This window comes from Bison bison, unplaced genomic scaffold (assembly GCF_000754665.1).
Source record: "Bison bison bison isolate TAMUID 2011002044 unplaced genomic scaffold, Bison_UMD1.0 scf7180017864035, whole genome shotgun sequence".
Lineage (NCBI taxonomy): Eukaryota > Metazoa > Chordata > Mammalia > Artiodactyla > Bovidae > Bison > Bison bison.
The window spans coordinates 2773763-2800142 of record NW_011494607.1 but is presented as its reverse complement, the minus strand read 5'-3'; the positions used below and the strand labels follow the sequence as shown (position 1 = coordinate 2800142).

General features: G+C 36.9%; 1 protein-coding gene across 2 annotated transcripts in view; it reads right to left on the bottom strand.

The window, feature by feature from the left end:
* Nucleotides 1-26380, bottom strand: part of PTPRK (protein tyrosine phosphatase, receptor type, K) — a 618790-nt gene that overhangs the window by 469463 nt on the left and 122947 nt on the right. For both annotated transcript variants that reach the window (XM_010834647.1, XM_010834648.1), the window contains exon 2: nucleotides 5476-5598. In XM_010834647.1, the coding sequence (XP_010832949.1) occupies nucleotides 5476-5598 (123 nt within the window). The remainder of the gene's footprint in view (nucleotides 1-5475; nucleotides 5599-26380) is intronic.

Here is a 26380-nt window from a genome sequence, read left to right as displayed (position 1 = left end):
GGAGAACAATATGGAAGTTCCTTAAAAAAAACAGAAAATAAAGCTACTATATGATCCAGCAATCCCACTCTTTAGCATATACCTTGAGAAAATAATAATTTAGAAAGATACACGCACCACAATGCTCACTGCAGTGCTACTTACAATAGCCAGGACATGGAAATAACCTAAATGCCCATCAGTCAACAGAGGAATGGATAAAGAAGATGTGGTACATATTCAGTGGAATATTTTTCAGTGAATAAAAACAAAATAGTGTCATCTGCAGCACAATGGATGGACCTAGATAGGGATTATCATACAGAGTGAAGAATTCAGACAGAGAAAGACAAATATAATATTGTTCATATCTGAAACCTAAAAAAGGGTACAAATAAACATGTATCAAAACAGAAAAAGAGTTACAGATGTAGAAAACAAAGTGCGTAAGAGAGGGAGGGATAAATTGGGAGACTGGGGTTGATATACACACATTATATTTATAAAATAGTTGTATAGCGCAGGGAACTCTTATCAATACTCTGTAATGGTCTATGTGGGAAAAGAATCTAAAAAAGACTGAATATATGTACATGTATGCGTGCATGCATGCTAAATACCATTGTTTCAGTGGTATACAACTCTTTGGGGCCCTACTGACTGTAGTCCACCAGGCTCCTCTGTCCATGGGATTCTCCAGACAATACTGGAGTGGGTTACCATGCCCTCCTCCAGGGGATCTTTTTGACCTGGGAATCGAACCCACATCTCTTTTTACATCTTCTGCAATGACAGGCAGGTTCTTTACCACTAGCACCACCTGGGAAGCCATATGTACATGTATATGTATATGTGAATGGAAATGTATATACACTGAGTTGGACAAAAAGTTCATTTGGATTTTTCTGTAGCACGCACACTCAGTTGCTAAGACATGTCTGACTCTTTGCAGCCCTCCAGACTCCCCTTTCCATGGAATTTTCCAAGCAAGAATACTGGAGTGGGTTGCCATTTCCTCCTCCAGGGGATCTTGCGAACCCAGGGATGTCTCCTGCATTGGCAAGTGGATTCTTCACCACTGCGCCAACTAGGCATCTTACAGAAACACCCAAAAACTAATTTTTTGGCCAATCCAGAATATGTATAACTGATTCACTTAGCTATATACCTGAAACTAACTCAACATTGGAAATCAACTGTACTCTATTTTTTTTTTTAATGTTTTAAATAGTTCCATGGGGAAAAAAAATGTTTGCATCAGAGACTCAGCCTTACTTTTGGGCTGCTGTATGTTTGAGTTTTCTCATTTTTAATAAGTGAGAAAAATAAACATGTCTATTTTAAAATAAATGGATCATTTATAAAGTTTTAATAGGCTAAATCTAAGTATCTTCTTTTTTCCAAATTATGAATAATGTTCAGTGAGTATTTTAAAGGAATATCAGACGGAAAATGAAAAAAAAAGTGGTGTAGATGATAAAAAGAGAACAGAAAAAGAAGAACCGATACATAGATACTTTCCTTCAACATCTACAAAAACCAAATACAAATTGCATTTGCAAAAATAAAATGGCCATGACCTTTTTCCCTCCTCTGCATGATTAATTACTTAATGTCCTATTAATTGAAAGATGTGGCTGAATTTCAAACACTTTCATTTTCTGTGCACATCATCCTGTACTGTAACCACCGATTAAGCTGCTCATCAAAGGTGAACCAACAAGGTCATCTGAGCAGTAACTCTTCAGCTATTCATTACCCATCTTCAATGGTAATTAACAATGGTAACATTTCCATAAATCAACATCTTTCTGATTGTTCTCTGATGATAAACAGTCAAAATATGTGCATCCCAGCCCACCCCTTCTACTTTTATATAAAAATTCAGTCTAAATATATCTCAGAGAAAGCGCAGATAAAATATTACAGAAGTTTCTTTAACTAAAATGTACCAGGAAAATAAGGTTATGTACCTTTGAGGGAAAATACAAACCTACAATACACAACTAAATGAGTCTAGAACAAATAACCCAATCAAAAAATGGGCAGAAGATCTAAATAGACATTTCCCCAACGAAGACAAACTGTCAAAAAGCACATGAAAAAATGCTCAACATCGCTAATTATAGAAATGCAATCAAAACTACTGTGAGGTATCACCTCACACCAGTCAGAATGGCTATCATCAAAAAGTCCACAAACAACAAATACTAGAGAGAGTTTAGAGAAAAGGGAACCCTCATACACTAATGCAAACTGGTACAGCCACTATGGAGAACAGTACGGAGGTTCTTTAAAAAACTAAAAACAGAACCACCATTTGATCCAGCAATCCCACTCCTGGAAATACATCCAGGTAAAACCATAATTCGAAAAGACACACGCAACCCCAATGTTCACTGCAGCATTATTTACAATAGCCAAGCTAAATTTTCATCAAGAAATGAATAGGTAAAGAAGATGTGGTATATATGTACAATGGAATAGTACTCAACCACAAAAATGAAATAATGCCATTTGCAACAACATAAATGGACCTAGAGGTTATCATACTAAGTGAAGTAAGACAGAGAAAGACAAATAACATATGATGTCACTTATATGTGGAATATAAAGAACAATGTTGCAAATGAACTTATTTACAAAACAAAAACAGACTCACAGCCTCAGAAAACAAACTTGCTGTTACCAAAGGGTAAAGTGTGTGTGAGGGTGGGGGGGCAGTAAATTAGGAGCTTGGGATTAACATATATATATTACTAAATATAAAATAGATAATTAACAAAGACCTACTCTTCAATACAGGGAACTCTACTCAGTATTCTGTTATAACTTATATGGAAAAAGAATCTAAATAAGAATAGATATTTGTGTATGTACAACTAAATCACTTTGTTGTACACCTGAAATTAACTCAATATTGTGTATCAACTATATTTCAATGTAAAATTAAAATTAAAAAAAAATAAAAAGTAAATTTTAAGCATAGCTTGGATGGATTTTCATGAAGTGAACATGCTACCCAGGTCATACATAGAATATTAGCAGCAAGCTAAGAAGACTCTTTGAAACCTCCTTATAGTCATTAACTACACCAAATAAAACATTATCATGGCTTCTATTTTATTGTTTTACCTGTTTTGTTTTAATATTTAAATAAAGGAAGTCATAAAGAATGCAAAAATAAATAAATAAGTCTGCTGACAACATAAGGGTCAAATATGAGAAGAAAAGAGTACTAGTTGCCTAGTACCAATTTATTCCTCTGGAAATTATGGCTCAGCTCAGCTACAGAAGTATCCATTTGTCTACCCACCCATGAAAAGTGACAATTTAGAGTAGAAAGCAGATTTAATTCACACTACTCTCAAAGAGTACACCATGGGGTGAAACAGTAAGAAAAATTGAAGTGTATAATATTATGATTAAAACACTGAAACTATATTTTAAAATTTAAATTACTACTAAGAGGCAAATATCTCATCAAACACATATAATATACTATAATACAATGATGATGTATTATTGCATAGTATATTAATATATTACATTATTAAATATCAGTATATTGTATATTATATATGTGATTATACATAATTATATTCCATATTTTATTTCTAAGTAATAGGAAAGTAATTTACTCTCTTTAGTAAAGTATTTTAAAATTTCTATTTGCAGTTTCAATTTTTCAATTTAATAATATACACACAGAGGTTGACATTAATTCCAAACTAGTCTGGAAATGAAGACACAAATATTAGCCTGCTGGTATGTAAAATCAGAGAAGGCGACGGCACCCCACTCCAGTACTCTTGCCTGGAAAATCCCATGGACGGAGGAGCCTGGTAGGCTGCAGTCCATGGGGTCACTAAGAGTCGGACACGACTGAGCGACTTCCCTTTCACTTTTCACTTTCATGCATTGGAGAAGGAAATGGCAACCCACTCCGGTGTTCTTGCCTGGAGAATCCCAGGGACGGGGGAGCCTGGTGGGCTGCCGTCTATGGGGTCGCACAGAGCTGGACACGACTGAAGTGACTTAGCAGCAGCAGCAGTGTACAAAATGGTATGTATATGTTAAGATCCTATGTTATTAATAATTAAGGGAAAACACAATTTGAACTGGCTTAAACAATAAGAAGATGTACTATTTCACAAAACCAAAATGCAAAGGATGTAACAGGATCAAGGTAAAGAAAGCAGGATTCAGCCTTATTTTTCTACAGTCAACTCACAAAAGTCCTCTCCATCTCTATCTCTGTCTAGCCTGTCTCTCCTGAGAGCCAATGGCATGAGATAAGCTCTCTCCCTACCATGAAACAAGAAAGTTTCTCCAGTCTGGTTGTTGCTGTTGTTTAGTCGCCAAGTTGCGTCCAACTCTTTGTGACCCTATGACTGCAGCACATCAGGCCTCTCTGTCCCTCACCATCTCTCGGAGTTTGCCCACATTCAACAGCCATTGCCTCGGTGATGCCATCCAGCCACCTCATCCTCTGACACCCTCTTCTCCTTCTGCTCTCAATCCTTCCCAGCATCAGGGACTTTTCCAATGAGTTAGCTGTTCTCATCAGGTGACCAAAACATTGGAGTTTCAGCTTCAGCATCAGTCTTTCCAATGAATATTTAGGACTGATTTCCTTTAGGATGGACCAGTTGGACCTCCTTGGTGTCCAAGGGACTCTCAGGAGTCTTCTCCAGCATCACAGTTCAAAGGCAACAATTCTTTGGTACTCTGCCTACTCTATGGTCCAGCTCTCACAACCAACCACTGGGAAAGCCTTGACTATACGGACCTTTGTTGGTAGAGCGATGTCTCTGCTTCTCAACACACTGTCTACGTTTATCTAGGTTCCTGCCAAGAAGCAGCTGTCTTCTGATTTCATGGCTCTGGTCACCATCTACAGTGATTTTAGACCCCAGGAAGAGGAAATTTGTCACTACTTCCACCTTTTCCCCTTCTATTTGCCATGAAGTAATGGGGCCGGATGCCATGATCTTAGTTGTTTAACATTTAGTTTTTAAGCCAGCTTTTCCACTCTCCTCCTTCACCCTCATCAAGAGGTTCTTTAGTTCTTCTTTGCTTTCTGCCATTAAAGTGGTCTGATTACATCAAATCTCATGATTTAATAGAAGAGGTAGTAAGTGAGCTGATCTCACAATGTAGACAGTTTTGAAAGGATTTTGGATGTTCTTTTTATTTTTTTATGTTTGGTTTTATTTCCATTTTGCTTTTTTATTAAACAGGAAAATAAGCACTAATACTTACCTTTTTTCAGGGTCAGAGATAACGAAGATTACAGTGAATTTTCTTGAGGTGCAAAGGATTAGATAAAGTTATTCAAGAAAAGGCAAAGAATCCATTGAGGGTCTTTGATGGGGTCAAGTAGTTTGACCACAGTAGTTTGTTATAACAAATTATTATATTATAACCTAATATAAGAAAATGCTACATATTCCAAAGGGCTTTTCCAACCTCAGTAAGCAGAATGACTCTTACCTTGAGGCATCTCTGGTGGCAGATAATGAGGTTCTTGAGCACTAACATGTACCCATTCAAAGTCATCATATAAATCCTGGTGGTAATCACAAGCTCCAGGACCATCATCAAAAGTACAGCCACCTTAAAGGAGAAAAGAAGAATTACTGTTATATTCTAAACAGTAGATGTGCTAGAAAACACCTTAGATTGCAATGTACATTGTGGTACTCATAAATTTAATAGTAAACAGTATTTCTATCTATTACTACTTTCATTAAATGTTCACATACATTGAAACTTCTATCAGTATCTTGTTTGAGTAAGAGATTGATTTGAGCCTCAGAAGTAAGGCTGAGGCACAGATTTTTAAATATGAATAATAGAAGATACATTTAACTATATAAACCACCAGGAATCTAAATAATTTTTAACAGCTTTATCAAGGGGAAGGGAAGGAAGGAAAAGAGTGAAAATTGTCTTTATAAGGCAAGTTCCCCAGGGACTGTAGCCTGACAGACTCCTCTGTCTATGGAATTTTTGAGGCAAGAATACTGGAGTGAGTTGCCTCCAGTATACATTTTCTTCTTCAGGGGATCTTCTCCACCCAGGGATCGAACCCAGGTCTCCTGTGGCTCCTGCACTGGCAGGCAGATTCTTTATCACCTGAGCTACCTGGGAAGTCCCACAATATCTAAGTTTTACCAAATTTCTTGCTTTAAAAGAACACTTTGAAATCTAGTCATAATAGCAAACGAAATACTTAAACTTTTATAAGGTCTAAAGTGCTTGTGGTCAGTGAAACACGCTTCCATACTTTATTTAGATTACTTTCATACACAATTATGACACAAAAGTGGGGAAAAACTGAATGAAGCATAAACCGGATCAGATTAGCCTACCATCCCTCTCAGCACCTTCACTTTATTTAATAACCTCTTTTTTAAAAAATGGAGGTGGCCTTTCCCCTTTACATCAGTCATTTTTCCTGGCTTTATTTTCTGGGGTAATTTCATGGCAGAAGAATAATTACTTTTGCATCTCAGACTGCATATACAGGCAGACACAACTCAACATATTTCACTTATTCAATTCATGAAAATCAGAACTGGCCTATATATCTAATCTTGAATGAAAATGGATTAGAACTAATGAAAACCCAGCAGTGGATTTAATGAGAAAAACCAATAACCTGTCTCCTTTCAAGTAGCTTTTTTGTTTAGTTTCCATGGGGATCCTTGTGAAGAAACTCTGAATTCTCTGACTAAAAGCAGGCTAGGGGGGCTGTTAAACTTTAGGCCTATAAATTCTCAGTAAATGAAGAATTCATTTCCCTCATCAAAAGTTTATCAATTTGAGAATAAAAGTTATATTTCTCACCAATGACAGAGACAAGCCAGTGTTATAGGCAAAAAACGCAGTCAGAAATGTTCAGATCACACTATGGCCTGAGCAATCTTTATCAAAAGTGGAATATGACTTGGGTATCCCCAAATCACTCTTATGGCCACATCAATCCTTTACAATAACAAAATTTCAGCAGGTTGAAGTCTTAATACTGTCATTTAAATACGCCTAAAATAGCCTTTATATAAATGCTGTCATGAAAAATGATGTACTTTTTAATTTAAAATTAATCAGTGAAAAGAGGTTGTTAGGAAATGAATCTTTCCATAGCCATGGGAAAGTTTGTCTCAAAATATAATTTGCTATCATGACCCTAAAATGACTTACTGCTTTGCAACACATACCTTCAGGGCCTTCACTGCCCGTTATAATAGTATGAGTGACTTCCATATATAAATTTAAACTACCAGTGGAACCTACATTGGCACATTTAGAAGACAAATGGCCTTAATTGCTGTCCTTCATGGCCATTGTTAATTTTAGCCTCCAGGATTCTTATTAGCAATAACAACTAAGTGTAGCTATACAAAATAAGTGGGTCAACCCTTGTTATTTGTTGCACATCACTGCCATATTAGTCAAGAATCTTAGGAAAAGTTCCTGGTCCATCTGACTTGGGTGATAAAAGAATTGTCTTTAAGATAATTTTTTATTTTGTAATTTACAATAAGTTCTAATCTAAGAAGTACAATATATCTATGCATTACATAGGTAGCATAGGAATTAATCTTTGGTAAAAGATGTTTATTGGAGAAGGAAATGGCAACCCACTCCAGTGTTCTTGCCTGGAGAATCCTAGGGACGGGGGAGCCTGGTGGGCTGCCGTCTCTGGGGTTGCACAGAGTTGGACACAACTGAAGCTACTTAGCAGCAACTTAGCAGCAGCAAAAGATGTTTATCAATCTTTTTGTAAAGAATTTTGAAGTTCAAGGTTAAGAACTAATACAGTATACTGGACTAGATAACAAGAAATACCAAAAACACTATTCCTGGCCTGATGAATGGAATGGACGGACATGAGTGGGAAAGTGTATATATATAAAATACAGTATGTTACAAGGGATCATGGGTTTCCCTGGTGGCCCGGTGGTAAAGAATCCATCTGTCAATACAGGAGATGCAGGTTCAATTCCTGGGTGGGGAAGATCCCCTGGAGAACACAATGGCAACCCACTCCAGAATTCTTGACTGGGAATTCCCATGGACAGAGGAGACTAGCAGGCTAAAGTCCATGGGGTCGCAAAAGAGTTGGCCATGACAGCAACTAAAGAACAACAACAAGGGATCATAATAGTATGACCAAAGCCACAAAGAACACAAATGACAAATGAATTGGCTGCCTATACCTGAGTTGGTTTCGGAAGGCTTCATGCCTATAAAAATGAGTAAGGATGTGCCAGGCCAGAATGCAATTAGAGAAAAAGCAAAAGCAAGGGCATAACAAATCTAAAGGAACAGGAGATGCTGAAGAATCTCAATTCTGTGTAATGAGAATGAAAAGCATTCAGGGACAAAAAACTAAATATGAGATTTTCAGACACCGTAAAATATTTAGGGTTTAGTCTATCATTGTATGAAGTCATTAAAGGGTTTCATCCAGGAGTATGATCCAGTTCAAGGCACATTAATAATAATGATAACAAAAATAACACTCCAGAAGCTATGTGAAGTTTAAAGAGTAATGGGGGAAAATGTCTGTAGATAACTTGGTTTAACCTTACAACAGACAGCACTTAATGTAACTAGAGCTAACTTTGCATAACCTTAGTTTACCTTTAAGGCTCACTAGACTAAAAACAACGTCTTCTTTAATACATCGTCTTCTACACACATGTCCCTCTGTTTAAGACATTTTTATATATAGTATTATGACCTATTTAAAAGAGAGATCTTAGCAAGGCTCTAATTCATAAATAAAACCTAACGTACAAACTCAAAGCTCCACTGAGCTAGACAAAAGGAGGCAACACTGAAATGATGTTCAAGAAATTTACTTAGGCAGAGAGGATGAAAAATGAACAAGGAAACACCTTACATTTTCAGTTTTTGTGTTTGCTGCTGGTGACAGGACTGCGAGTAGAAGCAAAACCATTTCAGTGAAATGACAACAGCAAGTTCCTCGACCCTCGGAGGAAAATTACTTCTGAAGAGCCATTTCACAGATTGCTAATTCCTCTATGCCAGTCAGCCAGCTAAGGTACAAATGTGTCACACAATGGCCTGCTTCCACTGGCACAACCATTTGTGGGGCATTGCAAGCTGTTCCTCTGAAAATAAAAATCAAGCTAATCTAGACTTGCCTAAATTTCTTTCCATTCCCACTGAAAGGATGTGTACTAACATTAAATACAAAAATATAAAAAATTAAAATATTCCTCTCTGGAAAATTATATTGCCTAAACATCTAGAATTTAGAGAGATTCTTGAGTGTTTATTTAAACAGATGGTGATGGCTCTATGAGGCAGTATGGAAACAGAGACCCTTTCTGTGAAATTGTATAAGAATCAAAGTGTGTGTGCTAAGTCACTTCAGTTGTGTCCGACTCTGTGTGACCCTATGGACTGCAGCCTGCCAAGCTTCTCTGTCCATGGGATTCTCCAAGCAAGAACACTGGAGTGGGTTGCCATGTCCTCCGCCAGGGGATCTTCCTGACTCCAGGACTGAACCGCATCTCCTACGTTTCCTGCATTGGCGGGCAGGTTATTTACCACTAGTGCCACCGGGGAAGCCTGAGAGTAGGAATATTAAAGTCAAATACTTTCTGATATCAAAACTTTCCATAAAACTCAGGGTCAGGTTAATTTAGAACCAAGTTGAGTTGGAGAAAAATAAAAAGTCAGTAGTCCCCCAGACAACTCTGAACATTTTATGGAGGACATTTTTTCAAAAGCCATTGTACTATGACCTTCCACATCCACCCCTTCAAAGCATCTATGAAGTCTTAATTTTCTGACTGAAGTAAATAGCAAGAAACATATAGAATTATATTTCATGGTTCTTTACTATTTGTAAAGAAAAAGCCTCATTTAGCTAAAGATAGAGGCCATTTTAATTTTTATTTTCTTAAGTTGGAATACACAGGGTTCTGAAAAGAGAAAAAGTTCTAGATAAAATATGTTGGCAAAATGCAATATTATAAATACTGTTGTTTATGACCCTCAAAAATGGACAAATTAATATTTTCCAATTGTGAATTAAACTGTGATACACAAATTTGCTCATGTAAGTGACCACCAACTTTGAAATAATCAACCCTCCATTAAGAAATAATCTTTCCTCCATTAAGAAACAATCTATCCTCCAAAGAAAGGGTAATATGTGTCACATTAGGTCACATGCAATACTAAATCAAACTAGCTTTGAATAGATGATCTGCATCTATGCTAATCAAAACCATAATATATTTTTACTGGTATAAGCCCCAAAATGCATTACAAAGAAGCCAATATGTTTCACAGAAAAAAAAAAATTCAGAAGAACAGAAGAGTAACTTGTTACTGAATATCTTAAATGTAATTCCACTTATAATCTGAGGCAACATTGTCTATTTCCAGAAAAACAGATTATTGGAAAAGTATAAAAATTGATGCTTTTAAATAAAGTTCATATTTCCTCTGAAACCTCCTGGGACATCTTAATAGATTGTTTTTCCCGTTCAACTTTTTTGGAATATTGAAGGTACAAAATAAGAATCAACACATCATAATCAGTGTTTAGGAAGTTTATCTCCAACCTAAGGGTAAGCAATGCTTGTTCTCAGTTTACGTACAGAAATTCAAATAGGAAAAAAAATCCAAATAGATGAAAAGGATGAATATCTTCGAGCTCATAAGTATGAGTCACTTATACTTAACACATTGCTCTGGTTCAATAACAAAGAGGATCTAAAGACAATTTATGAAAAAAGGTTAAAGGTAATAACTTCAGATCCAGAAAAACATATTTTGCCCTGCTAGTAGTTAATTAGTATAAGAAAATATTATTTCAGCCTAGCTCTTCCATAAAGGAAAAGGAACTTGAAATACATTTATGGAAATTCAAACCCATCATTTATTGATAGATATAAATGACTCAATGATGATTCAAGAGCTCATTTCAAACACACCCATAAATTATCTAATACCACTTCAAGCCAAGAATACATGTATAATATATATAATCCAAGATTATTTAGCTAGTAAGACTTTTATTCAAATTGTCTGTTTTGAAGCAAATGCTATACTACTAGCCAAATAATCTTCCTTTAATAAGACTAAATTAACCAGAATAGAAAAATAAGTCCAATTTTACTTCCCTCCATCTTTGCAAAGAAGCAATATTAAAATCTCCTCAACTTCAAGGCTTCCCAGGTGGCACAGTGGTAAAGAATCTACCTGCCAAGGCAGGAGACGCAAGAGATACAGGTTCCACTCCTGGGTCAGGAAGATCCCCTGGAGAAGGAAACGGCGACCCACTGCAATAGTCTTGCCTGAAAAAGTCCCAAGGTCGGAAGACCCTGGCGGTCTACACTCTATATGATGTCGCAAAAAGCTGGACATGACTGAGTGACTGAACACACACACACGCGCGCGCGCACACGAGGTATTTAACAAATTGGCATATACTGTCATGATGCGGTAGAAGAAGAGACAGCATTTCTAGATGAAGCATGCTGAGACAGCTGAGCACATACACAACTTTGCTATCTGATTTTCTTGAGTTTCAATTTCCTTCCCAATAAAATCAAGATAATAATAGTTACAGTACAGTTGTATGAGGATTAGTGATAATACACATAAACCCCCTAACATTCAACAAGTTTTTTAACAGCGCCCTTATTTTTTTATGTTCCATTCTTAACAATGTATTCTGTATATACACTATACAGAGGCAAACTCCTGCACATATTAAACAGCAGAAGAAAGAAACTTATGGTTTCTACACAGTTTACCCAGAAAGACTAAAGAGAGTCCCCATAAAGAAAATATTATATTACCATAACCAGTTTTCTCTGAATATTCATCAGATATGTTTTCAGTAAGGAAATAACCTTCCTTTAGATTAAGACAGCAAACTTCGTCTATCAAAAGCCAATTAATAAATATTTTAGGTTATGCAGGCCATATCATTTCTGTGACAACTACATAACTGTTGTCACTGCAGCAAAAAGTAGCCACAGAGACTACCTAACAAATAGGTACAGCTGTATTCAAACAAAACTTTTATTACAAAAACAGACAGCAGGACTTCCCTGATGGTCCAGTAAAGACTCTGTGCTTCCACTGCAGGGGGCACAGGTTCAACCCACGGCAGGGGAACTAAGAATATACATGCCACAAGAAGTAGCCAAAAAAAAATTTTTTTCTCAATTAAGAAAAAAAGGTATAAAAACAGTTGGCATGCTGGATTTGGCCTGCAGGCCATAGTTCATCAACACCTGGATTAGATCACTCTGATCTTAAATATTCTTGAAAATTACAGGTAGTACACAGTCTGGTTTAAAGCTTTCAACCAAAGATCTTTGATTTCTCCTCCAAAGACCTGCTCACTTCCATATGACCTGATTTTCTTTCCCTTATACCAAGTAGGCAGCAGCCCAGAAACTGAAGCTGGAAATGGGGTCTGAATGACAGTACTATGTCTAAAAGCAAATCAGACTGTCTGGCTGGACAGTGGTTTAAATCAGAAAGTGAGAATATTCAAGAGCTGAAAACACTTTCAAGGTCCTTTCTGGGCTTCAAGGTTTTAAGATGACAAAAGGAAATATATTTTACATTATGACCCATCATATTCATGCATACCTGCATGCAAATATTTAAACACATAATGTGTGTGAACCCAAATACATTTATTCACTCAATCATTTGTTATCTCCTCTTATGGATCACTGGTCTGGTGCTTTTTCTATAAATGAAATAAAATTAAAAGTAATTGTGTGAATCAAGGAAGTAGATAAAAGAAAACAGGATTCCAATCCTCTGTCTCAAACATACCCAAGCACATGTCCATTGTGGAAGGGTACCCAGAAGTCAGACGTGCATAATCCAAGTCTTCATTCCTAATTTTCAGGTCTCAGGTACAAGTTGAAGTTCCAAAAATAAGCCTTGGAGACCTGGGCAGCCCTGACAGTACATATGTGACTTCGTCCAACCTCATTATGGAGCTAATGGATGATTACATGCCAAACAGCCATAGAAATGATTTCACAGATGAAAAGAGCTTTATTAAAATGTAAAAGGAACATATTAATGAAAAGTACCTCTTAGTAGAGAAAAATAAAATTGCCCAGGGTTACAAAGCAAGTAAATATCAGAGTCAGGATTTGAACCCAGGTTTGAATACAGGTTCTTTACTCTCAACCATGAAAATAAACGGCTTCTCAAAATGAAGAGTTGTTAGATATTTTCAGCACAACCTCAAGCCATTACTCAACAAAGAGAGCAGCACCTACCCTTCCTACCCATGTAATGGTGTGGCGGTGCTACAACCTTTATGGATAAAATGTAGTAAACTTAGAACCACATTACATATCAAAGTCCCTTAGGCTTGATGCTAGCAATAGGAAAGACTCCTTACTAGTGTTAGTTGCTCAGTGGTGTCCTCTGTCCATGGAATTCTCCAGGCAAGAATACTAGAGTGGGTAGCCTTTCCCTTCTCCAGGGGATCTTCCCAGCCCAGGGATTGAACCCAGGTCTCCCACATTGCAGGTGGATTCGTTACCAGCTGAGCCACAAGAGAAGCCCAACAATACAGGAGTGAGTAGCCTATGCCTTCCCCAGTGGATTTTTCTGACCCAGGAATTGAACCGAGGTCTCCTGCACTGCAGGCAGATTGTTTACCAACTGAGCTATCAGAGAAGTCTGATTAACTAGTAACTTCAGCAAACAATTTTATTTCAATACAGCGACTGACGCCTGAGAAAGTATATGATACTATCCTATCACTCTCGCTTGGCAACCTTCACTTTCACCTCATCTTCCGTAAAACATGTATAAACAAGTGACTTTTCTTCTTTAAAAACATTAAAATAAATCAAAAGCAATTTGTTCTGGCAATTTTTGCAGTAGCCCTTGCAGGAATTCTAGGGTAAGAAACCAGGTGTTTTTGCAAAACATATTAATGTATTTACCCAAGTTTCTTCTCCTATTTTTTATCCAGTAAAAATTTTTCTCTCCTAGTAAAATCTCATCTTTTTTGTTTAGTGTTAGATACACAATCTAGACAAACTCAGTGAACAAAGTAATAGAGAGTAAATGTACTGAAAAATACAATTCACAACTGAAGCCACAGTTACACTTTGGTAAAATTGGAAACCATCCAAGCTCACATTTAAACATTTCTTTGTTTTGTTTCTCAGGGAGGGATTCCTGGTAGGCTACACTTCACCCATATCAGACACATTCTGGCTTATTTCAGCAGTGGCTCCTGACTCAGCTCAAGCATGATGGGTGATGGATCATTTTTCATTTATGAAGGGAGTTCTGCAAAATGCTGAAGCCATGTAAAACGGAACTCCATAACCCAACCTTATAGCAGAGATAGCAAAGATCTGCCTTATGGCCTTGAATTAAATTTTTTTATCATATTGGCAAAGGAATCTTAAAGTTGAAGAAGTTTTAACAATTCAGTTGTGTAAGGCAGAAATAAACTTTGAAGAAAAGATAACCAACTAATTTAGTAATTAAAATGCATCCTGAAAGTAAAAAGAAAACTTTCTCTTTTTCATTAATACGAAGCCCTTTAACTACTGAAATCTTTCTAGACTTGGTGTACTAGAGAAGTTGTACAAGTGAATGTTGGATTTTCCACCATTCTTAAAACATTCTAAGGAGCAAAGACTTATGGTTCTTTCTGCCATTTCCTTTATTTAGAATTTTAAAAAGCTGGATATCATCATTTCAGTCAGTATGTTAATTACTGATTTCCAATGTATTAACCAGTTCTCTCATTCTAAGCATCATATAAACAGTCAGTCTGGCCTTTTACCAGGTTCCCAGCAAACAAGCCACTCACCCAAACACAAGCAATCTTTATATTAATACTGAGTGATGTTAAGAGACCTTGTCAGAGATCTCTGCCCCTTTCCCATAAAGGAAGCTATCTGGGCTTTAACCAATGTTGTGCTGAGACTTTCACTAGCCTTTAAATATATCAACTTCTGACCAAGTCAGTGTTGAGGCCTGTATTACAATGAATTTCTCTGCTCAAATTTTCTTTATCAGGACAGTGCATACGGCAACCATTTAGAGGAATCACCACATAAAGTAAAGATCTCTCAACCAGCAAAAACCAATGCTCAACACAGACATTTAAGCGACGTGTAAGTCAATTGTCATTCTAACCTAATGAAGAGAGTCATAATTGGGAGAACGATGAATAAGGTTTTTACATAGGGCTTTACCAAGTGAGATTCAGGCCTGCCTATATCCTTATTCTCTCATTTCAATTAAAAAAAAAAAAAAAGCCAGTTTGGCTTCTACTTCCACCTACTACATAGGAATACTGTGCCAATTAATTCTGAAAATCTCTCCACAATATCCTGTGAATAGTAAATCCACATGCTATACACATTTAAGGCATCATTAAGTTAGGGTTTCAGTAAGGAAAACATCTGAGATTCCTGTTATTGTTTTATATTTACAGGATACTTTTAAAGTAACATGACCAAAATTTGAAGGATTAGAAAACAGACAAGCTTACAACAATATCCTATCATTCCTGGGCCTTTGTAAAAAAGATAAAGCAGCTTATATGATAAAAAAAAAAAATTCCATTATATGTCAAAAATTCATACCACCACTGATTCTACTCCCTAGTAGAACTTCTAAAATGTAAACTACCACAATTCAACTATTCTTATATAATAAAAATATTTTAAAGATGTTGACTCTGCCTATATTAGAATTTCAGATGAAATTCAAAAATATAAAAAAAATGCTTCAGTACAGAAAGGACCGGGAAGAATAATTTCATACAGGGAAGTTAACTTTTGTTGCAGACTCCATTGGTATTAGGGGCTCTTGGCTTCCAAGAATAGTAGGTATAAAAATACCTACAGACCTGAAATATCCTTGTCTCATCAAATTCACATGATTGACTGAAGCATTATATCTCATTTACTTAACATATTTAATTTTCCCTCCAGTTTTTGCTCTATAATGTAATGACCAACTTTAAACTGTAAATGACCATTGAACTATACAGTTTACAGATAAAAGGCAAACACACTTCTTCATAATGAACCATAAAAAATCTGGAAAATTTTTATTTTCAAATATGAGGGGGTGAAGAGCTGGCATACAGATCTGAATAATAGATTAAAAGCAGTGACAGTATGGAGATAGCATCTGAAGTCTGGTATCTGCTGTGCAGGAGGACAGCTTTACTGCCTCACTTCTCACCTCAAGCCGTAGCTTGTATTTTGAAACTGTCAAAGCTCTAAAAATAGATAAAATAAAAGACATTATTACAATGTAAAGCTAACAAGGACATGGTTATCCTAGCAAATAATTCATAAAAACAAATTGCCCCTAATCAATGTCTCAGTAAACTTAAGAAAAGTTTGCCATCCTCACTATTTGAGTAAAGGCAAATTGCAACAAAACTGAGAATTTTTTCTCCATATCATTTGCAAAATCTTCAAGGATTAATAATACTTGGTGGTGGTGGTTTAGTTGCTAAGTCATGTCCAACTCTTGCTACCCCATGGATTGTAGCCCCACCAGGCTCTTCTGTTGTTGACATTGCATGGGTTAAAAATAGGAGGGCAAATGGCACTGTTTTGGTGGGGGAAGGGGGGTGCAATTTGGTTTTTAATCACTTGTCTTTCAATTCAGCAATAACACTTCTTGAAATCTACCCTACAAAAATGTTCACATATGTGCAGTCCTCCTGAGTTCTATAATATCAAAACAAGCTAGGGCAACCAACTTCCAAAAGAGTGAAACAAATTATGTATGGGTCTTTTCAATAACATCCAAAGACAATAAAGATTACCTTCAAATTTGGAGGGCATTTACAGAAAAATTATTCACAACTAAAACCAGAAACTTTTCACTAATGAGCACAAGTAAGGTATTTTATTACTTAATTCACATGAAAATCATAAATGTTCAATACTATCAACTTATGAAGATAAAGACAGAGTACATTTTAAGAGGCAATACATAATCTAGCAATTATTTGGCAAATGTTAAGACAATAAAAAGATTCAAAGATAGAGGTAAAAAAAAAATGTTGAATCAGTGGACAAATGGGAAGAAGAACTAGGGTCACAGGCAATGAAGGATATAAAAGTATCCTGCCATAACCACCAGTTCTTTCAACTGGCTATTTATCCAGATTGGGAAAACAAAGAAAAACTGCTTATAAGAAGAAACAGTTTATGATAAACCATTCAGGATAAGATTGATTGCAGCAATAGCATTGTAAATCAGTCCAAAATAAAATTATCTAAAAGAATAGCTTTGAGTATAACTTTCTAGTATTCTCCTGACATCTAATAATAAAACATAGATCCTTTCCACTTACCACTTTAGTAAGTTCAGGCCTCACCTGAAGATACAACCAGTTTGCAAAACAGATTACAACGTAATAGAGAGCTAAACATGTCAAAAGCATTTTTGATGCTACTTTATCTTCAAAGGATGGGTTGATAACTTTGTCAGAGAATGCAGACATATAAGTATTTCCATATGAAATGCTCGGATTATGATTATAACTATCTGGCTACTACTTTTAATATTATATTCTTCTAATAATCTGATATTAGTCAAATAAAATCTATTTCAAGAAACAGCATTTTTAACTAGTGGAATATAATTCAATCAACTAGTGAAATCACATGATAACCTTATTAGAAGAAATAGGAAAATATCTTCCAACTTCAAGTACCTTTCAAACCCCTGATCTTATCTCTCAATTTTGTGTTTAATTTTAGTCTACAAGTTAGATGTTAACATGTATTCTAGTTAAACCAAGATGATGCATGGAGGAAGTAGAGCTGGAGGAACTGAGGCATGACAATCATGGTTTAGAGCAAGCAATCAGCTGATACTCCAAGTAGGTGTATTTGACTACAATTCTTTCAGGAAATGCTCCATAGAGTGAGTTATAACAGGGAGAAGGGCTGTTGGGCTGCAGACACCGTGTGACAGAGACTCAGAGGAATGAAAGCATCTCTTGGGGAAGAAACAGAAGCAACTTGGGGGAGCAGTGGAAGTGGGGGAGCTGTACTAAAGACTAAGAGCTTGAAAGTCCAAAGGAAGAGCTGAGGGATGCCGTGGCAGAGACCACTAAGGTGAGGCCTACATGGATATAATAGTGGAATCTGTACCCTACTCAATCTAAGTGGCAGTCATATCAAGTGGCCAACCATTCATGATACCATGTATCATATGAGGTTGTATCACAGTAAGAATTGCCCAGATATATACACAGGAGGTTTTAACACAAGTAAGAAGCATTCAAATTCTTTATCAACAAGTTTTAACCTCTAACCTGTTAACTGCCACATCTAAAGGGAAATGTATGAGACTAGGAACCTTCTCCTTGCTGTGATTATATCTATAACCAAGAATCCCCCCACATGATGAGCATAATCCATGTATAAGATTCTGCATCCCATCCTTACCCTCCCTTCAGTAGTCCATAAAAGGGATTGCCTAGGTTGCATACTGCAATGTGCTTTTCATGTATTTGAAGCATCTTGTAAACACAGAACAAAACACTTGTTTTTGTTGTGGAGATATTGGCTATAACACAGCCATGTTTTCAAGAAAAATTATTTCTACCAAAACATTAAAAGTCATTAAAAGCTAGTGACTTGGCATGTGGCCTTGCCTCAGGCTGCAGCAATGTCTACAAAATGCAGTCTTGAACTGGATATCTTTGATTTCTTTAAAGACCACAAAAGCTCAATGAGTGAAAGACTATTGAATCTGACCCAATGGCATTAATTACACCTCCAAGGGTGAAGTGAGAATTGTGTGAGTCAAAGAATAAAATTTTATAGTACTATAAAACACTGATGTAGAAGTCGCAGGGGAAGGGAACTGCAGAGTAAGTAATTGAAGGCAGGAGAGCTGACTTCCTGCCCAATCACTAACTTGGCTGAGACTTCAGTGGTAAAACTTTCTTCCCAGACTTAAATTTATAATCACAATAACAACCACAGCCTCCAAAGAAAACCAATGAACACACTCCTCTTCTCAAACATTTAAGACACAAAGTAAATCTCTCTAAGGACCCAGGATGTCAGGCATATCTTTTTTCCCCTCAAAGCTCAATGTTACCATGGAGAAAAGTCAGACCTAAACCAGTCAACATGATTGTATACATTATACACCAGAATATATAAACATGTATTTTCTTACAGAGAAAGGAGGAGACTGTTCAAGTTTCCACTCCAAAATTGAGAGCAGCTTTATTTCAGTCCTATGATCAAAACTATTCTCTACATATTGATAGCTTCAAGCAGATATCAGTAACAGGAAATTACTATATGCACAATTTGATATGCATTTTTGCAATTGCAATCTTTAGATGCATTAGAATTCACAAACTCAGAAAGGCTTTATGGATCTCAGAAGGGATGAATGAAAATATTTGGTAAGAATACAAAGTGTAAAGCCAACAGTTATTGTTAACATGAAATAAAATATTTAACACAGTTCACAGCACATGCGTGCAGGCATGTTAAGTCACTACAGTTATGTCTGACTCTTTGTGACCCAGGGAACTGTAGCCCACCAGGCTCCTTTGTCCATGGGACTCTCCAGGCAAGAATACTGGAGTGGGTTGCCATGCCCTCCTCGAGGGGTTCTTCCCAACCAGGGATAGAACCTGTGTCTCCTGCATTGCAGGTAGATTCTTTGCCACTGAGCCACCAGGGAAGCCTTCACAACACAGAGTAAGCACTAATACACATCAGATTTTTGTCTTTTTTTTTTTTTTAATTAAAAATTCACACATATTCCTACCAACCAGAAAGAATCAGTGCAAACATTTTGGTGTATATTTCTTTCTAGGCTTTCCCACATTATAGTTTCTTATTACATATTGCTAAGATTTGGGGCTCCAAAATCACTGCAGATGGTGATTGCAGCCATGAAATTAAAAGACTCTTACTCCTTGGAAAGAAAGTTATGACCAATCTAATTAGCATATTCAAAAGCAGAGACATTACTTTGCCAACAAAGGTTCGTCTAGTCAAGGCTATGGTTTTTCCAGTGGTTACGTATGGATGAGACAGTTGAACTGTGAAGAAAGCTGAGCGCTGAAGAATTGATGCTTTTGAACTGTGGTGTCAGAGAAGACTCTTGAGAGTCCCTTGGACTGCAAGGAGATCCAACCAGTCCATTCTAAAGATCAGTACTGGGTGTTCTTTGGAAGGAATGATGCTAAAGCTGAAACTCAAATACTTTGGCCACCTCATGTGAAGAGTTGACTCATTGGAAAAGACTCTGACGCTGGGAGGGATTGGGACAGGAGGAGAAGGGGACGACAGAGGATGAGATTGCTGGATGGCATCACCGACTCGATAGACAAGAGTTGGAGTGATCTCCAGGAGTTGGCGATGGACAGGGAGGCCTGGCGTGCTGCAATTCATGGGGTCGCAAAGAGTTGAACATGACTGAGCGACTGAACTGAACTGAAGATTTAGGATAGCTACTAGTTTCCTAAAATTTATAGTACCCGGCCATTTTGCTAATGCTGTAAATAAAATAAAGTTACGATTCATGGTACCAGGGCTTCAAAGTATCTTTGTTGAGCAGTCGCTCAGTTGTGTCTGACTCTTTTTGACTCCATGGACTGCAACACACCAGGCTTCCCTGTTCTTCACTATCTCCCAGAGTTTACTCAAATTCATGTCCACTGTGTTGGTGATGCTATCTAAGTTGCATCCAAGTCTTTCATCCCATGGACTACGGTCTGTAGCCCTCCAGGCTCCTCTGTCTGTGGGATTTCCCAGACAAGAATACTGGAGTGGGTTGCCATTTCCTTTTCCAGGGGATCTTACTGACCCAGGGATCGAATCAGGGTCTCTTGCATTACAGGCAGATTCTATACCAACTGAGCCACCAAGGAAGCCAAAGCCTACATTCATAATGTCTATATAATGCTACATTTGTTCTCCTTTGTGTGTAAGTGTATGTATAATTATGTATGTAAGTGTATGTATAATTATTAAACTCACAGGAATTTCTAAAACAATATTTATAATGGCGATGCTGAACAAATGTTGATTTGTTACTGCTCTTCCTCTAGCTAGAGTGTTAACTTTTTTGGTAGATTAGCATCTCCCTGTACTCATCTTCAATGCTATTTTCATAAGGGGATATTCTTTAGGTACAGGGTAAAAGTAGCAGCAGCAGAAGTATAAAAGTGTCCGGAGTAGTAAAAGAAAGAGATGTGACTTTAGTAGAGATGAAACTGAAGCAACAGCAATACAGTAATTGCAGCTAACAATGGCTGAGTGGTTACTGTGGGTGAGGTACTGTTCTCAATGCTTTACATGAAGTAAATCATTTAATCCTCCTAGTAACCTAAGAAAAGTGGATACTAACATTACTTCCATTTTATTCTTGCCTAGAGAGTTCCCTGGACAGACCATGGGGTTGCGAAGAGTTGGACACAACTGAGCAACTAAAAAAAAAAAAAATTACTTCCATTTTAAAGATGAAGAAATTAACATAAGCTTAGTTTATCTGAGCTTAAGCAATTTGTTCAAGGTCACATTGCTAGTAAGGCACCAATCCAGGATCCAAATCCAAGCAAAGTTGGCATTTCTGAGCTTTCCTCAAAGGGATGGGAATAAGCTTTTCAAAGGAAAGAGTGGCATTCAACTTGAGAAAAGCCAACAAGCAAGCAAGGTATTACCAAGTGAAAATGCAAACTAAACAAGCAGCCCTAAGCCATGAGCCAGCTACCACAGGCATTCCTACAAGCACAGGAAAGATCTCTGGAGAAATGAGATACATTTTTGCACAAACTATGACCAATTACAAGAGGTCCCTTAGGAAAAGCAGATTTCATGTTCCAACACTCCCATTTATTCAAGTAATGGCTTCCTCTCAGCCTAAGAATCACATGGACTTCTGAAACCAGTGAATTTTAAGTAAGATATTGGCGCAAGTTCTCTTTCATCTCTTTCTTGATTTCTTCCCTTGGAGATGGGGACAGAGGCATCGTCTGATTTTAGCAGCTGTGACTCAGCTGTCTACTCTCCATGCCCGCACCAGGAATTTGGAAGTCCCTTCAGAGATGCCATTTACAAGTGAGAAATTGCTGGGAGAGCAAGGATACGTGCCTCTTTCAGTTAGCATCTCTTTTGTGTAACAATTATTTTTAACCCAGTTTATTTCGGCATCTACAACCCATGTATTTCCTCAGTAGTAGAGGGCTTTTAATTTACTAGAACCAACTATTTGAGGATGGTGACTGTATTTAAGCCCGCCTACATACCACTGAAGCAGGACAAGGCATGGACATTCTAACCTGACTCCTAATAGAGCTCAAAGCAATCCCATAAAGACAGACAAACTAAATATCAGAGTTACCTGCCAAGTACCTATCAGCATGGAGTGCTGCTCAGACCAGTGTATTAAAAAAAACATTAATTCGCCCCTTAGCTCAATCAAGTCCTCCCTAGTTTTCTAGGAAAATGCAGGGATCCACTTTAAATGTTCATTTATTTAAAATGAAAAAATTTGAGCATCTATGGAGTTGCAATAGACCCTCAAGCCCATTGAGCACAATTCTCCACCCAGTACAGGAATGTCCTCTAGAGTCTCAGGACAGTTGGCCTCAGCATATGCTTGGATATTTTCACACCCTTCATCTCAAGACAGGACCTCTGTGGTATCAACAGTATTGCGTTAAGATGGCTTTGAACTCACTTGACAATTCAGATGGAATGATATGACACATTTGAGGAATTTCATCTTCCCAAAGACTACACCCTATTGTGTGTAACAGAACCGTTAGACTTCAGAATTGGAACAGACTTTAAGGATCATTTAAGCATAGGTTACTTTTTGTTTAACCTAGACTACAATTTAGTGAGGGTAGGACGTCTATATGTGGATACAAGTGAAGCTGAGCCTTGAATGATCACTGTATGAGGACTGCCCTACTGAACCAACTTGCCAAAACAAAGCTTCGTTTCTGTTGACTTTTTCATATTCAAACTGATGTTTATTTCCTAATTTTTCTCTTTCTATCCTATTGAATTGACCTTAAAACCCTGATCCAAAAAAAAAATAAAAAGACTAATAAAAGTCAATAGGTCCTTAAAGGAAGCAGAGAGTACTGAGATTCTGGTGACCCGTGGGCATTAATTGGGAAAAAAAAGAAACTAGATCCATTCAGCCTTTAAAAGAAACTGCACGTGGAGAAAAACATTCTATTTGATATTTCCCAAATTCTAAGGAACAAGCCTATCTGTACTAAATATATTTGTCATATTATATGAAACGAAAGCTCACAGAAAAACACTCCATTTTCTCCAAGTATATAAATACAAGAAAGAAAAGGAGTATCAATATTTTAATTGAATCGGACCCCTATCTCTAGGTAGGAAAGGTCACTCAGCTTCCTTTTACACTGGGGACTCTCTAAGGTTAATTGACTTTCCCAGACTCAGTAAATGATGAAAGAGAATCTCTATCCTAGGTCCCCTTTCTCCTTGTGAAGCAGTTCTTTTTTCTCTATTACATACCATCCTCCTGCAATGTTTATTATTCAGCTTGCCTTCATCAGTCAATTTAACTTTCTAATTTTTTTTTCTTAGCTAGTGTGCACAAATGAAATTTCCTCAGAATAAAAGATTTTTTAGATAGCAACATTGTATATCATTCACCTAATTTTAAAAAAATGAATCAAAAAAGAAGTTGGATTGCTTTGCTTTCCTACAACTTATTTTCAAAACTTCCTCTTCTAGAGAATAGTTCTTCATTGCTCTGTCCAGCTGACCTAATGTAATAAAGTCATCTGCAAGCATTTCTAAACGTGGCTTAGAAAATGAAAAACAAAACTGCTCTAAAAAGGATCACATTTTGCAAAAAGAAAGAAACCTAAGTATTTTTTGTAAATTCACATGTGTCAAATCCTATAAGTAGCACTACTCTAAAATGTACAGGTTTTTAATTTTATATTATTTAATTTAATATTTACAAACATTAACTTCCAATTTTTTCATTTAATATGAATATTTAATGTCATTTAATATTTAAAAACAGAGTCAATGAAAATGTTCTCTTTTTTAGAAGAGAAAACTGAATGGAACCAGTTTCTTTTTTTTCCCAAGTAGTGACCCAAGGGCATTAGAATCTCAGTTACTGTGGTTTCTGCTTCCTTTAGGGGCCTATTAACTTTTAGCCATTTTTGTTCCCTCTTTTTTTTTTTTTTTTTTTCTTTCAGTTTTCTTAGTTCAGAAAACTTAGATACAGAACAATTCAATTTGGCCAAGGTCATATAACTAATAATTGGTAAATTAAAACCTGTTTCTCTTTCATTCAAAAGCTTGTATATCCTTCAATCCATGTGAAAAACAAAAGCAACTGGAGTCCTGACGACATACAGCAGAATGAGGAAACCGCAAGAACTCTTCATAAGCACACAGTTGGGCTTAGGTGTTATTAAAGCAAGTAATCTTGCTTTTTCTTTGATAACATTTCTTTAACTTCTGCTCACTTGCTCACATGATTCAAGGGTCAGCATAACCTGGAAGAGCTATTCTCTGCATGTCATCTTCCAAATCTCCTCAACAACCTTAGAATTCTCCAATGCCAAGGCTGCTATGTGAAAAATAAAAGGAAAGGAGATTTTTCTCTAAGAATTTTTCTTTTCAATCTTGAGAAAAACCTGGATGAGGCATCCTATAAAAAAATTGTGCTTAATGCCCAAGGGCATAAGACAATTACCACAATTTAAAAAAGTTTTTCCTTTTAATAAATAATGGTTTACTATTTTAATAAACACAAAACACTGCATTCGTATTTCAGTAGTAAAAAAAAAAAAAAAAAGGCTCCATTTGATATGTACAGTAGTGAAGGGAGGGAAAAAAAAAACACATTCTTTTCACAAATCACTCTCACAAACCACTTTGGCAGTGATGACTCTTGAGGATAATTTCCAGTTGTCAAGTCCCCTTCTCTTCTGAGAGAACAGACTTGAGCTGAGGAGTTGCACCTGAGCCCAAGAGGCAGCAGGAGAGCCTTGTAGAAAATAACATCATACAAAAATGAAGCAAAATCCAACAACTGTTACAATTACAATAACATTAAATCTCCACCTATAAGAAACTCGACTTTATTCCCTCAATCACAGTAGACTGTGTGAATATAGCTAGGTATAAGAAACAGGAAGGCTTTAATGAAAACCATTGAAAATAATTTAAAATATAAAATGAAAAACTTTATTATTATATGTATGATTTTTAAAAAGCTTGGCTATGTTAAGTCTGTGATGACTGGAATTAAATATTTGGAGCTGATAATGTCTTAGGTGATATCAGAGCTCAATGAATCCAGTCACCAGTAAATAATTAAAATCAATAAACACTGATTTCAGTACCAGTAGTACCAGTACTGCACTAGATAATGGACATACAGAAACAAAAAAGTGGCTGCCATAAAGGGAGCTGGAGAAATAAGTAAGCAATTACAATATGAGAAAACCACAGTTTGTGTATAGCAAGTAGACAAGTGATTAATAAACACTATACTCTGGAAGGTAGTTAACAAAGACTTCCCAGAAAATCTGACATATGAACTAAGTTTTGAAGATAGAATGAAGACCATCACACAAAGAAAACAGCAGGTACACAAACAAGAATGACTAAAATTGGATTAACTTTGTTTTCGGGGAGTATCGGGTTTAAAGAAGGGTCCTAAGAGAATAGCTGGAGAGGTTCAACAGTGCTCAGTAACGACTGGCATTGTATGCCATGCCAAGTATCCCAAGACCTACCTTACAGGTGAGGGATACCAATGAAATTTGTTTTAGAAAGACCAGGTTAGCAGAACTGCAATGGACAGATTGTAGAGGGCCACCCACAAAGGAGAAAGACAGTATGTGAGGAAGTGATTGCAATAGCCTGGGTGACAGTGGTGAAGGTCTGAACCAAACGAGGTTTAAAACCAGATCTACCGTTACTACAGTGGTATACAGATGTTTCTTTTTTCCAAGTGACTGGGGAAAATAAAACTATAAATGGTCCGTCTAGTCAAGGCTATGATTTTTCCTGTGGTCATGTATGGATGTGAGAGTTGGACTATGAAGAAGGCTGAGCGCCGAAGAATTGATGCTTTTGAACTGTGGGGTTGGAGAAGACTCTTGAGAGTCCCTTGGACTGCAAGGAGATCCAACCAGTCCATTCTGAAGGCGATCAGCCCTGGGATTTCTTTGGAAGGAATGATGCTAAAGCTGAAATTCTGGCCACCTCATGCGAAGAGTTGACTCATTGGAAAAGACTCTGATGCTGGGAGGGCTTGGGGGCGGGAGGAGAAGGGGAGGACAGAGGATGAGATGGCTGGA